This window comes from Aedes aegypti, chromosome 3 (assembly GCF_002204515.2).
Source record: "Aedes aegypti strain LVP_AGWG chromosome 3, AaegL5.0 Primary Assembly, whole genome shotgun sequence".
NCBI classification, from domain to species: domain Eukaryota; kingdom Metazoa; phylum Arthropoda; class Insecta; order Diptera; family Culicidae; genus Aedes; species Aedes aegypti.
The window spans coordinates 244,175,727-244,193,001 of NC_035109.1; the positions used below are offsets into that span (position 1 = coordinate 244,175,727).

General features: G+C 40.1%; 1 protein-coding gene across 1 annotated transcript in view; it reads left to right on the forward strand.

Moving 5' to 3' along the window:
• LOC5566602 (matrix metalloproteinase-2) overlaps window positions 1–2,175 on the forward strand; it is a 269,084-nt gene extending 266,909 nt beyond the window's left edge. The window contains exon 3 of the mRNA XM_001650948.2: window positions 1,966–2,175. Coding sequence (XP_001650998.2) covers window positions 1,966–2,175 — 210 coding nt within the window. The remainder of the gene's footprint in view (window positions 1–1,965) is intronic.
• The last annotated feature ends 15,100 nt before the right edge of the window (window positions 2,176–17,275 follow it).

A 17,275-nucleotide genomic window follows, 5' to 3' on the forward strand; every position in this document is an offset into this window, starting at 1 on the left:
GTCTTATATGACACAAAATTACACGATTTTTTCGAAGTGTGCAGCTCAAGAACAATAAAGCAGCTGGTAAGGATGGTATCGGAGCTGAACTCATCAAGATGGGTCCGAAGAGGCTGGCCATTTGGCTAATAGGCACAATCTGGGAAACAGAACAGCTACCGTGGGAGTGGAAGGCAGGAGTCTAAAGTATGCCCCAACTACAAGAAAGGTGACAAGTTAGATCGTGAGAACTTATGAACGATCACCATTCTAAATGCGTCCTATAAAGTATTAACCCAGATCATCTTCCGTCATCTGTCATGGGAAGTTATCTAGCCTGTTTCTTTGACGGTCGATCGACAACGGACCAGATCTTTACTATACAGCAAATCCTCCAAAAATGTCGTGAATACCAGGTCCCAACGAATCACCTTTTCATCGATTTTAAGGCGCATACGATAGTATCGACCACGTGGAGCTATGGAAAATCAAGGACAAGAACAGCTTTCACGGGAAGCTGACGAGACTGATAAGAGCGGAAGGTTTGCAAAACTGTGTGAAGGTTCCAGGCGAACACTCCATTTCGTTTGCATCCCACTGGGGACTTCGACAAGGTGATGGACTTTCGTGACTGTTGTTCAATATTGCTCTTAAAGGTGTTATATGAGCCAGGCTTAACAGCCGGGGTACGATTTTTACGAGATCCAGCCATTTTGTTTGCTTTGCGGATGAACATTGTCGGCCGAACATTTGAAAAGGTGACAGACCTGTACACTCGCCTGAAACGCGAGGCAGCAAAAGTTGCACTAGTGGTGAATGCGGCCAAGACAAATTACATGCTCGCACATGACAGGGCTCGCCTGGGTAGCAGTTTTACGATAAACGGGGATACGGTCGAAGCGGCGGACGAGTTCGTTTACCTTGGATCCTTGCTGACGGTGACAATAACGTTAGCCGTGAAAAACGTAGGCGCATCATCTGTGGAAGTTGTGCCTACTATGCTGCCGTGAATCGCAAGTCAGTCCCATCTGCATTTTCGTCAAAATTGAGTTGAGTTCAGTTTTCAACATATCTTCCAATTCTCTTTCAGCTTCACTAATAAGATAACAAGATTTGTTCGAAAAAAAATAGGAAAAAACAGCAAGTCAAATTGTCCCATAATGAAAAGTAACCGCATATCAGTCTCACTACAGATTTTTGCATCGTGTAACACAAAAATGAACCATGGTTTGACCATCTTTATATTTTTCTCGTAAAGATACCATAGTGAAAAGCAAATTGTGAAAGTTTTATTAAGATTTGAGCATGTTCCAATCCTCTGAAATTTTTTGAATATTCGTATGGAAAACGAGTTTGGAAACTTCATAGCCCACTTTCTCAATGCCTACTTTTTACAGATGGGACTGACTTGCGATTCACGGCAGTATAGCCTCCACAAGAAGCTGCGGTTTAAAAATATTCACACCCGCACCAAATGTACCATGTATAAAACGCTCATAAGGCCGGTTGTCCTCTACGGGCATAACACGTGGACGACGCTCGAGAAGGACTTGCAAGTACTTGGAGTTCCGAACGTCGGGTGCTTAGGACGATCTTTGGCGATGTGTGGTGGCGAAGGATGAACTACGAGCTCGCCCAACTCTACGGCGAACCCAGTATCCAGAAGGTGGCCAAAGCTGGAAGGATACGATGGGCGGGGCATGTTACAAGAATGCCGGACAGAAACCCTGCAAAGATGGCGTTCGCTTCGGATCCGGTTGGTACCGAGTGCAGCAAGCTAGGTGGGCGGATCAAGTGCGTATCGATTTGGCGAGCGTGGAGCAGAACCGAGGATGGAGAGATGCGGCCACGAACCGAGTATTGTGGCGTGTGAATCAGTGTTATCTGTACAGATGTTAACTAAATAAATGAATGAATGAATTTTTACATTATTCTATTGCAAGTACCACTAAGTCTACCTTTCTATAATCTTCCATCCCATTGCAGAACTTTGCGAATCTGGACCCGACGGGTAAAATCGACCAAGACACGCTGGAGCTGATGCGGATGCCCCGCTGTGGGGCTCCAGATCTGCCCAGCTCCCGTGATTTTATGCCATCGAACAGTCTCAGTCCGATTCAGTTCCAGCATCGGAGGCATCGGCGCTTCGTCATCCAGGGCCAGAAGTGGGAGCATCCCATCGTAACTTGGAGGTAAGTGACATTGACTCTAACTCCACCCACCATCCACTGAATCAACTGAAGCGTGGGAAATTGCACTCTGACTGAAAGGCAACCGATCCAATTGAGCGATACTCAATTCATTATCTGCGAGACGCAGTTCAATTAAAAAGCAATAAACAATCAATTAGGCAAGAGTGCGGAAATGCAGTTTCTGATCGCTGAGCACAGCGGTTGTAGTTGACAAATTTCAAATGAACCGAAAGATGCGACGACAGTTGAGATTCTGCTCCAGAGCAACGAAACGAATCTTAACCTTTTGTCTGTGCTGTTTTATCAACATCCTGTTGAAGGGGTGTAGTTTTTTTTTTACTGACAAATAGAAAATGTTAAAGTTGTAAAATTTTAATATCGGACGAAAACCCTGCCGTAGAAATCGTCCAATCAATTGCTCTTTTCTATCAGTAACATTTTTTTAAGCTGACATTTTGAACAGAATGATGGTCCACATCAATAAAACTTCAATTTTTGCTAATGAATAGTTCAGATTCCTACATAGACATTCGACCACTCATCAACATTAACGTGTAACAAATTTAATTCGTTCCAACAAATCTGAAGGCTATTCTACTGGTCTTGCTCTTCTAGACATAGAGCAAACATTTGACATGAAGGTTTGATTGTAAAATTAAAAAAAACTTTAATTTTCCAACATACATTGTTAGAATAATTCAAAGTTATCTGTCAAATCGTACACTTCAGGTTAATTATCAGAACTCCAGATCTGAAAGACTTCCTGTAAGAGCTGGTATTCCCCAAGGCAGCAATTTGGGACCAATATTATACAATATTTTCACATCTGAATTACCTGAGTTACCTCAGGGATGTCAAAACTTATTGTTTCTGAACTGCTTGGTAAATTAAATGTAGTATGTTGTTGACAAAATGTTAATAAATAACACAGCGTAACAAAAATGACATGTTTGCGTGTCTCAAGAACCAAATTATGTGTCTCTAGTAGATTTGGGGCTGCTGAATCTGATGCCGTTCTCAGAAATGTTCCAGCACGTCACAATTTTTAGATACAGGTCGCCAAAGTTGTACAAAACACTGCTTTTATTAATGTTTACATGAAATTTAAAGTACAATTTATCATACTTTTTTGTAATCTAATCCACCAAACATGCAAAATAGAACTTGAACTTTCATTTCAGACATAATTTGATTAAAATTGCGCGATTAAATTTCGATTAAACCGATTTTTTCAACATGCTTGCAGTTTCCATACAAAATTCTTCGTTTCTTCTATATGGCAAAATACAACAATTCTCTAAACCATCGAAAAATAACTTTTCCGTATCGAAATTAATACAAACTTTGATGATAAGTATTGTTATAGCGTTAGCGTTAGCGTTAGCGTAGTTACGGTATACTTCGTAGATTGGATACTAGCAACATTCATGTTTCTTTTTAATAATCTCATCCTGACTACTTTCAAGAACAAGGCAGGGGAGTATACCTTGTTCAAATCATAAACAAGAAAACTAAAAGCATGAATATCGCTATTCCCGGCCACGCCCATCTTTACCGTAACTTGGGATAGGGGAAGGAAATGTTGATGTAGCACTTACTTAATGAGAGGCCACCGACTCAGCGACACCCTCATAAGTGCTACGGAGTTGGAGGTTGGGGAAGGTATATTGTCAGGATTCGCCTAGAAAGCTGGCGATAGACCATAAATATTTGTTGTTTAAGCGTTTTCAAATTAATCTTTTGAATGCCGGCAATCAAAAGAGAAAACAATAGCTTATTTATAGTATAAATAGTATTTCGCGAAATGCTTGTCGATTGTGATTGTGCAGTAATATTTTTGCTCAATAACCAGTAAAAAGCAAAACCGATCCCTCCAGGGTCATAACGATACGCGTAAAAAAAAAAACAAAAAAAAAAATCTCCGGCGACAAAAACACGCGCGAAACTGTGAGCAAAATCTATCTGACGATAAGATGATTTGATGATAAGTATTGTTATACACATAAAGTTTGAATTCAGTGGCAAATTAAGCCAATATATTACCTTACAAGCTGGGAAACTTGCATGCAAGTTGGCTGAAATAGTCATTTTTTGCATTTTCAACAGTCAATATCTCAAAAACTGGACGTGCTATGATATTACTGAAAACGGTAATGGATTCAGCAACCCTTAATTAAGTGAATAGCGGTATTTTGGTGCTGGAGACAAAAACGTGTTCCGCAGTGTAATGTTAGTTTTACCAAATTAGGATGATAGTGTTCTCTAACACACAACACCTTGATATAAGAAATTAATGTATTGTTTGAAGTGATACATATAAAAATGTTAAGGTTTTGCGAAGTATCCACAATTTGAATTTGGAGAAAATCCAACCCCAAGGCACAGGCAACGTACTTTATTTTATTGGCACAGACATATGGTTAATTATATAAAGAGAAAATCAACTTACAGCTTGTAATTAGAACAAATTTCGCTTCAATATAAATATCTTGTTGCAATTGTACGAGGGAATAATTCATTGTCCCCATCCCCTTTGCATCCCGCTTGTTTCTGGGGTTCTGTTTCACGCGACCACCGGACGTATCTCAATTTCCCTTAAAAGCATCCTGAAAATGTAATAAAGCTACAATTAAGTTCGAATTCCCATCGCTGCTGCTGCCCCTCACCAGTAGTGATAGCCGGAGGGGGCGGAAACCACACCCCACCATCATCACATCGCCACCACCACCCATGAGGGTCAACGAAATCATTTCACTCCGCCGCGCGTGGAACCCCTCGGCGTGGCCAGCAACGGGAGCCGGAGGAGCGATAATGAAGAACCACTCAGCCGAGTGAAAATAAGAAGGAGGCTGTTGATAGATTTCCTCCTCTGGCACTAACCTATTTTCAGTACGGATACCTACATACTGGCATAGAATGGCACCAGTAGTCAGGGGCCGCTGGGCAGCAGATCGAAGCAACAGAAAGATTGTATCGAATTTTCTGCAACCTACCCCCTAAGAGCAAGACGACGCTGCCATCCATCCATTGTTCTTCGGGCTCGATTTGGCGATAGAGATAGCTAAACAAATGTGCATAGGCGGTTTAGCGGATGCTGAGGGGGCTTGTGAGTACTAGTTAAGATAAGGAAAGGATGAATCAATGCCATACCTCTTATTTTCAAAATTTATTGTATGTTATATATTTCACTTTGTTATTTTCAATGTATGTATGTATGATAATGGGGCCCAGATAGCCGTAGCGGTAAACGCGCAGCTATTCAGCAAGACCAAGCTGAGGGTTATTATTTTATTTATTTAGTTGGTGTTACATCAATTAATTTGATAAAACCTCGTTAAAGATGTTACACCAATTTACTCGGTCCATGGCTGTGTCTTCCAACTTTGGCCCACGTTCTCCAGATCTTGTTGCACCTGATCCCACCTCGCTCGCTGTGCTCCCCGCCTTCTTTTGCCAACCGGATTCGACGCGAACACCATCTTTGCAGGATTGTTGTCCGGTAGTATTGCAACATGCCCTGCCCAGCGCACCCTTCCGGCTTTCGCAACCTTCTGGATACTGGGTTCGCCGAAGAGCCTAGCGAGCTCGTGGTTCATTCTCCGCCGCCACACACCGTTTTCCTGTACTCCGCCAAAGATCGTCCTAAGCACCCTTCGTTCGAACACACAAAGTGCTTGCAGGTCCTCTTCCAGCATGGTCCATGCTTCATGTCCATAGAGGACCACCGGTCTTTTAAGGTGAAACTCCGTTGAATCCGTAAATTTCTGTTTGAAAGTAGTTGTACACAAAAATATTCTCTTATATGTTAGTAATAGTGAAATTGCAATTAATAAGACGGCGTTGCCAGTCATCCCTGCATCAGTTTCAGTCTTTTTCATTTCGATTGAATAATATTGCTTGACGCCGTACGTAATCATCAACATTCCTGACAGCACTGCAAGCGGGCAGCCGACTTGAAATTAGAAAAATGAAAAAAACGAAAAGTTGTGATCGGGTGATTGTTTTAAGCACGGTTCTGCAAAGTTTCAAGTTGTATCCATCAGAAATGAACAACAAGGTGTTTTACAATATATAATTAATGAAAGTAAATCGAGTATGGTGTTCTACGTGTAGTAGATTGGTTAAAATTGGGCGAAAAGTATCCTTCGCTCGCGGGAGAGAAAGTGTAAACAAACGAAGGAATGTTCGTCGTTCGTGCTGAAAATTAGCACGATTCGTGAAATTTTGCTAGTTGGCAGTTGCTAAAACTACACTAATGGTAACATTACGGTGTTCTAGTATCCAGTTAGCAATTTGGGAGTGATTAATTATAGGTAAGTGAAAAAATTTGAGAAATAATGTGAACCGCCAGCAAATGTGTTTGTATATGTGAGGAAGCCATTTTCCCTGCCATGACAGGGATTCCTTCCTATATGTCCTTAAGTGTTTTGTACATGGTACATTTGGTGTGGAGGTGAATCTTTCTCAACCGCAGCTACTTCTGGAGCCCATAGTAGGCGCAACTTCCACTAATGATGCGTCTCCGTATTTCACGACTAACGTTGTTATCAGTCGTTAACAAGGACTTCAAAAATATCCCCGTCTATCGTAACACTGCTTCCCAGGCGGGCTTTGTCGCGCTCGGTTCCGCCTATCAGCATGTACTTTGTGTTTGACGCATTCACCACTTGACTTTTGTCGCTTCACGTTTCAGGCGGGTGTACAGGTCTGTCACCGTTCCAAATGTTCTTCCGACAATATCCATATCATCCGCGAAGCGAACAAATTGGCTGAATCTTGTGAAAATCGTACCTCGGTTATTAAACCCGGCTCTCCGCATGATACCTTCTAGCGCGATGTTGAACAGCAGGCACGAAAGTCCATCACCCTGTCGAAGTCCCCGGCGGGATTCGAACGAACTAGAATGTTCGCCCGAAATCTTCACGCTATTCTGCACACCGTCCATCGTTGCTCTTATAAGTCTTGTGAGCTTCCCGGGAAAGCTGTATTCGTCCATGATTTTACATAGCTCTTCGCGGTCGATGTTATCATAAGCCGCTTTGAAATCGATGAACAAGTGATGCGTTGGGACTTGGTATTCACGGCATTTCTGGAGGATTTGCCTTACAGTAAAGATTTGGTCCGTTGTTGAGCGGCCGTTGATGAAACCAGCTTGATAACTTCCCACAAACTCATTTGTTATTGGTGATAGATGACGGAAGATAATCTGGGATAGCACTTTGTAGGCGGCATTCAGGATAGTGATCGCACGATAGTTTTCACATTCCAGTTTGTCGCCCTTCTTGTAGATGGGGCATATAACTCCTTGCTTCCACTCCTCCGGCAGCTGTTCCGTTTTCCAGATTCTAACAATCAGCCGGTGCAGACAGGCGGCCAACCTCTACGGGCCCATTTTGATGAGTTCAGCTCCAATACCATCCTTACCAGCGGCCTTGTTATTCTTGAGCTGGTTGATGGCATCCTTAACTTCCCTCAATGTAGGGGCAGGTTGGTTTCCTTCATCCGCCGTGCTGACGTAGTCACTTCCTCCGCTGTCGTGACCCTCGGCGCCTGTGTTCTCCGTGCCATTCAGGTGTTCATCGTAGTGCTGCTTCCACCTTTCAATCACCTCACGTACGTCCGTCAAGATGCTTCCGTCCTTATCCCTACACATTTTGGCTCGCGGCACGAAGCCTTTTCGGGATGCGTTAAGCTTCCCGTAGAACTTTCGCGTTTCTTGTGAACGATGCAGCTGTTCCATTTCTTCACATTCCGCTTCTTCCAGGCGGCGCTTTTTGTCCCGGAATAGGCGGGTTTGCTGCTTTCGTTTTCTTTTATATCGCTCCACGTTTTGTCGCGTTCCTTGCTGCAGCATTGCAGCCCGTGCTGCATCCTTCTTCTCCAAAACCTGCCTGCATTCTTCGTCGAACCAATCGTTACATGTCCTTCTTTCCACGTACCCGACGATGCTCTCGGCTGCGTTGTTGATGGCTGCTTTTATGTTGCTTCAGCAGTCCTCAAGAGAGGCTTCGTCAAGCTCGCCCTCTTCCGGCAACGCTACCCCGAGATGCTGCGCGTATGCGGCGGCGACGTTCGGTTGGGCCAGTCGCGCTAGGTTAAACCGAGGCGGGCGTCGATATGTCGATCCGTCATCAACAATGTACGGTTAGTTTTTGGCGCAGTTTCACCATCACTAGATAGTGATCAGAGTCGATGTTAGCGCCACGATAGGTTCTGACGTCGGTAATATCGGAGAAGTGCCGTCCATCGATCTAAACGTGGTCGATTTGTGATTCCGTCTGCAGTGGTGATCTCCAGGTGTATCGATACGGGAGGCTGTGCTGGAAGTAGGTGCTGCGAATGGCCATGTTCTTGGAGGCGGCAAAATCTATCAGTCTTAGGCCGTTCTCGTTCGTCAGCCGGTGGGCGCTGAACTTTCCAATCGTCGGTCTGAACTCCTCCTCCTGTCCAACCTGAGCGTTCAAATCTCCTATGATGATCTTGACGTCGTGGCTTGGGCATCGGTCGTACTCGCGTTCGAGCTGCGCGTAAAATGCGTCCTTGTCATCATCAGTGTTTCCGGAGTGAGGGCTATGCACGTTTATGATGCTGAAGTTGAAGAACCGGCCTTTGAGCCTCAACTTGCACATTATTTCGTTGATCGGCCACCACCCGATCACGCGCCTTTGCATATCACCCATCACTATAAAAGCTGTTCCCAGCTCACGTGTGTTGCCGTAGCTGTGGTAGATGGTATGATTACCTCTAAACGTTCGCACCATCGAACCTGTCCAGCACACCTCCTGCAGCGCTACGATGTCGAAACCGCGGATCTTCAGTACATCGGAGAGTATGCGTGTGCTTCTGATAAAGTTGAGAGATTTGCAGTTCCACGTACCGAGTTTCCAATCACTAGTCCATTTTCGTCGCTGTGGTCTTTGCCGATTGTTCCGGTCCGTATTCTCGTTGACGTTCCTGTGCTGGTGTATTTTTACGGCTGGCTTGCAGGGCCTGACACCAACCCCCTAGATTTCCGGAGGACCATTCCCCCTGAATGTTTGGAGGGCCATAGTGCGCAGTTTAGCTTAGAGTCCTTCTCTGGCACTCGGACGATGATCATCCGCCCCTGACATGGGGAAAAGACGCTGTTGTGAGCCGCTCCTAACATGGAGTACAGCCGCTCAAGGTTTGCAGAAACAAACCCCCCCTTCCCTGTCAGCATACGACCAAAGTTCCCACCGGGGGTTGGTTACCCGATCTTTCTCAAGGTTACTCGTACCCCGGCTAGTACCACGAGGAGGTAGGGATAGGAGTTGCTGGGCAAGAGGCTACCCGAGGAGGAACAAATAACTCCCCAATAGCTTATGCATACCATATTTTGGTATCATACCAAAATTAAGTATTGTTCAGTTGTCAATACCTCAATTTGGTATTATAATGGTATTGAAAAAAATCTATAAAACAATTAAAAATACTTCATTGAGGTATTGAACAGCTATTGAGGTCTGCTGGAGCTATTGAACTACTATTGAAAAATTTCACTTGTATATGAAAATCCATCAAGTATTATTGAGGTATTACAATACCTGATCTAATTATCAGTTTGGTGTTCATAGAATATGCTTGAGATATTATTTGAGGTATTTTACCTCTTATGCAGGGCTCATTCATACCTCATTCAGGTTGTAAGTATTGGATATTATATGGTATGGAATACCTTAGTTTGGTATTCAGAAGTTATTTTCTTCTGCTCGGGTAAGGACCACACAATGGGGTCTATTTTATTCCTGTAGGTACGCGAGGTACCAATGGTAAGCCATGCCCAGCCATTTACCGTGCCAAAGCATTCGTCATATTTATCGTGATTAATCAATAAATGTACGACTCTTTCTCTTAAAATTATCATTCTGCAGCTTTTTGCGCCTTAGACTACTATTTATGACAGTTTTGAAACCATGCCCCTACTTCAGTAAATTACTTACGCTGCCCACGAAAAAATGTATCTCTATCCATAGGCAGAAATAGCAGCAGCTTCACGAGACAGCTGCACAGTTCATCAATTAAGATAGAATAACATCGCCGAAGTGTCCTGGCGATGCTCACAAATCGACAACGACGCTACAAAGGCAACTAAGGGGGGGGCAGGGGCAATTAGCAAAAGTGCCTCACAAATTGACTGCCAGCTGGAAGCTTCTTTCGGGAGAAAATCTCCCGATTTGAGTGTTGAAAATTTCATTTCCACCCGGAGTTATGGAAACGATGTATTTTTAACTGAATATTTTGCTCGCTTGATAGGGGAAAAAGTCCCGGAACCCATAACAATAAGCAACTTTCCATAATTGTTTAGCCGGAAGTTGCAAGAACGGCGCAACAGTTGTTTATCGGGTAGTTCATCGAGCTTCTACGTAGGTTACATTGCTGCATTGTCTAAGGAAGCTTTGCGGAATAACCATTTCCATTTGAGTCACGTGCCGTGGTCACGTTGCGTGTGTGATTCCTTCGTAGATTGCCCTTTCCAAAATCTCGGAATAATCCGGAGAATGAAGCAATTGTAACACCGGAGGAAAGCTTTCCTAGTGGTTATCATCATCGTGCTGTCGTATATGGATATAGTGGGGAATCTCTTCCAGCATGCCATTTTTATTAAATAAGTTACCTTAGAAATGTTCTGTATAGATTTTTAAGAGTTGTTTTGAAAATTTATTCATTAAAGAATATAATTTTGACACAAACTATGCTTTTTTATTCAAAACTTTCTGCCTGAAGGTAGCATTTTCACCAACTCCGCAAAAAAATCAAAATTATTGTTAATCATATTTACAATTTTTAAAAAATCATTGCGAAAAATGCTCACAATTTGATGCAAAACGGCATTGAATTAAATTTTCACTGTTGTAGTTTTATATTAACTGAAAGACGATCTTGACAGATTCAAATCAGATATGAGTATCTCAAAGCAGTAACATCAAATCGTATTTTTTTCTTAACAGTGATGAATTGGAAATTTTTAGATAAAAATCATGAAATTTGCACTTTAAAGAATCATTGCTAATCCTTTGTCTGATTGAACTCAATCAAATAATGGTAGGCATTCTTCATTTTTTAGGTATTTGTCTATTATCATCGCTAAATTAATATGTTGTCTGTCAATAACACTGATCAGATTATTCAAATTTCAAGAAGATTTAGGTTCCCAACTATCACCATCCATTGTTAAACGTACAGCTTTTTGAAACTAACACTTGACTCTCTCAATGTAGAACCACTTGGAATCTCAATAACGTGCACATAATTACCATGCCCGCTGTCCTTGTCCAACCACCACCACCCACCCAACTACAGCGAATGAGTGTTCCAGTAATCCACCTGTCAAAAACATAAACACAAGTCAATAATATTTCGAACAAGCATCTCGTTTGTCCCCATCGAACCGAGGCATCACGCTGGCTGTTGGCATCCATCTCTTGCGGTGGCTTTTCCATTCCTAGCTTTCCCCCCCCCTCACATTCACATGGGGGTAGGTACCGGATACCCATATCGGAGAACGCCGATATAACGAGTGTACTTTCAGTGACATTTATTTCAATCGGATATCTCAACTCGAAATGTCATAATCAGCGTACACCTACTTCCAACGAGTGGGACGGTCGCAATCTGTGCGATCACTTTCACGAAGACCGTGTTTTGTGGAATTCGAGCATACATGTAAATTATTTATAATTGTTTTTTGTTCTTGATTTAAAGATTCTCCAATCAATGGATTAAAGTTAACTCCTCTAGGGGCAGCATCGTTTTTTTACAAAGAAAAAATATAATGCTGTCCCTAGAGCGGCAGTTGTAAAATGTTTTTTACAATGAACAAATTTTCACACCGCAATACTTTTTTTTCGATTTTTTATTAATGTGAATTTTAACACAGATTGGCTAGTACTTCACTCACTTTTTTTTCGACATTTTACCATTTTACCACAAGTTCTATGTCGATTTTAATCGCCTGGATCATAAGATATTCCAAAATTCCTTGGGTGACCTACACGCATTAAGCTGATTTTCGAAGTACAATTTTGCAATAAAATGATGAAGTACACACTACCAATTTGTAGGAGTTTTGACATCATTTTTGGTTCAGGAGACCCGAATTAAGTAGAAAGGGAAATTTTGTTTTCTTCATTCTGTTTTGTTATATGATGATTAATTTCGCCCAGAGTGTCATTTTCAATTTTTCATATTAAAATTAATTTCATAAAACGATTATATTGTGATGAGCAGTTTTTTTTTATTTTCAATATTTTCAATACTGAAAATTTAAAATGTAAATGTGTTGATAATCCAGTGAAACTAAAAACTCTTCAAAAAGGAATACCCTCCGGATTTATTGGAGAATTTCTTATGGCTATTTCTTCTAGGATCTTCTTTGAAAGTTCCATCAGGAATATGCAAGCCTCGGGCTGCAAATCTCGTTGATAAAGATAATACAGTGGGATTACGTTTTTGGAAACAAAATCGAAATCTTCAGTTGCCAAAAACGGAACCGTGCCAAAATAGGAACCTATTTTTTTCTGTTTTTATTTTTATCAATAATTGTTTTTAAAACATTATTAGGATGTTGTTACATCGATTTCGTAGCGATTCACTTCTAAGCAAATATGGTAGGATTATGAAGTAAATCTATTGACCCATAATAATTTTGACAGACGTTCCACATGCTTTTTATCACTTAGAAGCCTTAATGATATTCATAAGTATTATATATTCTATTTGGCCCATACATAGGCCATGTGAAAATAATAATCGCATAAGTGACCTTTATTCAAAAATTTGGCATTTTATAAAAACTGTGTAAGAATACAGAAATACAATAAAGACTATGAGGACTTCCCAGACTACTGCTAGCTATCCAAAATTTAGCTGGGAACCTATTCAGAACTCTTAGGAGAACTTAGCTCTAAAAACCAAGCATGAAACAGTTGAAATAATAAGATTTTTTTTTGTATTTTTTTGATGTAAACTTCAGCAAATTGAGATATTTGGCTGAAGGTTACATTATGGTTATGGAGCAAAACCTAGTAAAAAGTGTTTTATGACCAGAAAAAAATGCATTCTAAATTCTACAGCATTTTTTATTAGGAGTTAAATACATGTTGTAAATAATTTTACTATCGTAGTACTTTCTTGTATGAGCATTTTCATCTTCTTCTTCTTTCTGGCGTTACGTCCCCACTGGGACAAAGCCTGCTTCTCAGCTTAGTGTTCTTATGAGCACTTCCACAGTTATTAAATGAGAGCTTACTATGCCAATGACCATTTTTGCATGCGTATATCGTGTGGCAGGTACGAAGATACTCTCTATGCCCTGGGAAGTCGAGAAAATTTCCAACCCGAAAAGATCCTCGACCGGTGGGATTCGAACCCACGACCCTCAGCTTGGTCGTGCTGAATAGCTGCGCGTTTACCGCTACGGCTGTCTGGGCCCATTTTCATATTCCTGAAAAATCTCATGTGACGAAATGAGCAACATATGACGCGGATAAAAAAGCCAAAGGTAATCATTTGTCAAACATTAATTTAGCTACTGTTGAGATTATGTATTCGTTACGAGCTGTTTCAAATCTGAAGAAAAATGATTTTCATTAAGCGTATGACTCACTGACAGACTCAAGTGGGCTGGTTACACAGTATGAATGCCCTTATAAGGATGTTGGAATCCTAGTTGAAATACTAGAGAGCCATTCTCCATAAAACGTTGTGAACAAATAAGCATCGCATATTAAATAAGCGTGTGCGGGAGCCCAGAAACTTGGTAGAATTTGTGAAAAAACCGGCTAAAATAGAGCTCTAGAATGCAGTTGGCGAGAAGTTGAGCAGCTATTCAAATAACTAAAACAAAATATATGACGATATTTGCAAAAATATACAAATTTTAATGGTCTTCAAAAATGTTGCCAAAAACGTATCTATTTTGTTGCCAAAAACGGAGCATGCCAAAAACGGAATCCCACTGTAATAATAATAATAAGGGATATACAATACATGGCCTGTTGAAATTAGCATAACATAACAATGATCGGCATTTTTTTACATCTTCCCACCAATCAATTCAAAACAAGTTTCAAGCATTTTTCCATTCAACGTTTTCGGATTTCTCTTGGAATACCTTCAAAAATAATACAATTTATTTCAGAAATTTAATTAGTAATTATTTTAGGATTCTCCCCAAGATTTCCTCTATGAGCTCTTCGAGGAAGTATTTTTCTATATAAATTCTGGATCGAGGAGACTTCGCCAAGAGTTTCTGCAAGAACCATTTGATAGGCTTCTCCGAAAAATTTTTCATGATTAATCTCTTAATATTTCTTTCAGATATTATTAAATGATATTTCTCTGAAAATTTTGTCATAACATTTTCCAAAAATTTTAAAAAATTGCACTATATATTACTATGAAGAACATCCACCTTTCTTCTTATTTCAAAGTTGTTAAAAATCGTTGATCCACTTAATTTCTTTATCGCTCAAGATTGTAGTTATAAAATTTCTTCGAGAATTGGGAAAAATCGATAGATTTCTCCAAAGAAGTTGAACATTATCTTTAATATCAGACGTTTTTTTAGGTCTTAAAATTTTGAATGAAGAAGCAGTATTTAAGGGAATCCTTATTAGAATCTGAAGCAAGCTTTGGAGGATTCTTAGAGATATCTTAGGAAATTTCAAAAGAAGTCTTCTGGAAGAATCCCTGCATGAAATTTATGGAAACCAAAAGATTGCACAGATAATTAATTGTCATGTTCTAGGCAATTCCAGCCTAAGGAATTTTAGTGTTATTAGGTTTTGAAGTTTACATCAAATACACGACGAAACACGTGTCAAATGTACAAATTTAACACGTGTCAAATGTACAAATTAATCTCGTCGAGCTTTATTTTGCTAATTTTGATCAGATAGATGGAGCAAACTTGTACGCTCACAACAATTATGAGTCAGCATTCGATGTGCATTGTATTAGCCGTGGCTGGGAGAGTGGAGAGGAACGCTGTACGAAGAGCTGTCTGGAAATGCTCTTCCCCAAACTGAGAAAGAAGAAAACCAATCTTTTTCTCTTTGGAGTACTGAGGTTGTCAAAACAAACTCTTCACAACTGTGGGAATAAAAATATGCAAACACAAACGTGTAAACTCTTTATTCCGCAGAGTACGGACGCTCAATTTATGTGTGGGTAAAATCGCTTCTCTTTTGTAGTTCATCGTTGAAAGGGTGAGAAAGAGGTTAAATCATGAGCAAGGAAAGTAACTACTACACCACATGAATTCTCGCGCTTACTGGTGTATCTGCAGTGATCGATTTCTCTTCATCGACTTTCTCTTTGGATTTGTGCTAGAAATTCAATCGATTCTCGGAGCATTCTTTCTATTGAACCAACAATATTGGCCGAAATCATTCTTTCGGTCTAGTAATTAGTCAAAGAGAAAATGGATGAATAAAAATCGATCACTGCAGTTGCGCCCTTATAATATTGAACGCGAGAATTAACAAATTGTTAATAAAAGCTCAATTTTGTTATACCAAATTAGAATGATATTGTTGTCTGGGCCTTCCTTAGCCGAGTGGTTAGAGTGTGTGTAACCCTAAAAGATCATCAAACGGCATGACATAATTCGAAAGTTTTCTGAGAGAATCTAAAAAAAAACTTCAAATCTCGATTACTTTATCAAATTGACGTAAGTAATTTTCATATGATTTTGAGAAAATTAATTAGGAGGAATCACAACCTGTCTTCTAAAACTGTTTTACAATGATTCCACTTTTTAACACTTTTTCGCCGTGAACATCGTACAAATTTTCCATGCAATCAGCGCGCGATAAAATATTAGGTGGTTTCTATCGTTTCCCACAAAAATTGTATGAAAAAATGATAAGCCGTTTCATTCAGTTACTTACGACGTTTTTGCACCAGTGTGAAATCGACTCAAGTAGTGATTTGTTTTGATTCGTGGTTAATTCTCTCCATTGAGTTCGATCGCTGCCGTTGTCAGACACAGTCGAAGGCAAATGTGTGCTCAGCACTGCGGTATTTTTTTGTCTTTGGCTTGTGCTGTATAGGTTTTTCGTTACTAGGTTATTCATTGTTGCCGTTTGCCGGTGCTATAGAACATTAGGGGCCGTCCATAAATGACATAGCATTTTTTCACTGTTTTTTCACACCCCCCTCCCCCCTCGTAGCCTTGGAAAATACGTAGCATATCAAGCAAACCCCCCCCCTATCATTTTTTTTAATTTGTTTTCCTTAGCAGTTGGGTTAAAACAAAAAATTGGAATTCAGTAGCGCTCAAGAGTAATTTGCAAAATAGTTTTGAATAAACTAAAGATGTTGGCTGAATTGTACTACTTTTGCTGTTGTTACCACAAAAAACTAGTTTACAACTGAAAATGTAGAAAAAAAAGGAAAAATCTTTAATTGGATTGATGAATCTAACAATAACGAATAAAATAGATTGTTTTTAAATTATTCTTTGTTAGGAAATAGATTGCAATGAAAATGATCAACATTATTGAAACATCTTAATTTGAAATGGATATTCATCATTATAATAATAATATTTGGAAACTTAGCGATTATTATACAAATTATTCATCTTCATTAATATGTCAGCTAAACTTCATTATAGTTCCTCATACTGAAATAATCTTGCACAACCTATATGAAACAATTATATAATGAAACTAATCTTTCTTCAAATTACCGAGTTTTTAATAAAATTGAATGATAGAACAATTTCGATAACACTCGAATCTATTGTCCAGACTATTTCATCAAGATTATTGATTATTGATTGATCAAAACAAATTGATGAATTGATAGGGTGAAGATCTTCTGCAACATTGAAAGCATAAATCACGGAATAAATATCTTTTCTTAATGTTATATTAGCAAGAACGAACATATGTTTTTTAACACTTCAGTCGTCGCGCTGTTGTATTTTGTACAACAGTGGTGAAAAAACCTCGCTCATCGTACACAGTATCAGCGTGGTGGTTCTGACGGTGGCAAACCGCGCGACGACTGAAGAGTTAAAACTTTGTCAGATGTCAGAATATGAATAAAACTCAGAATATGAATAAAACTATGAC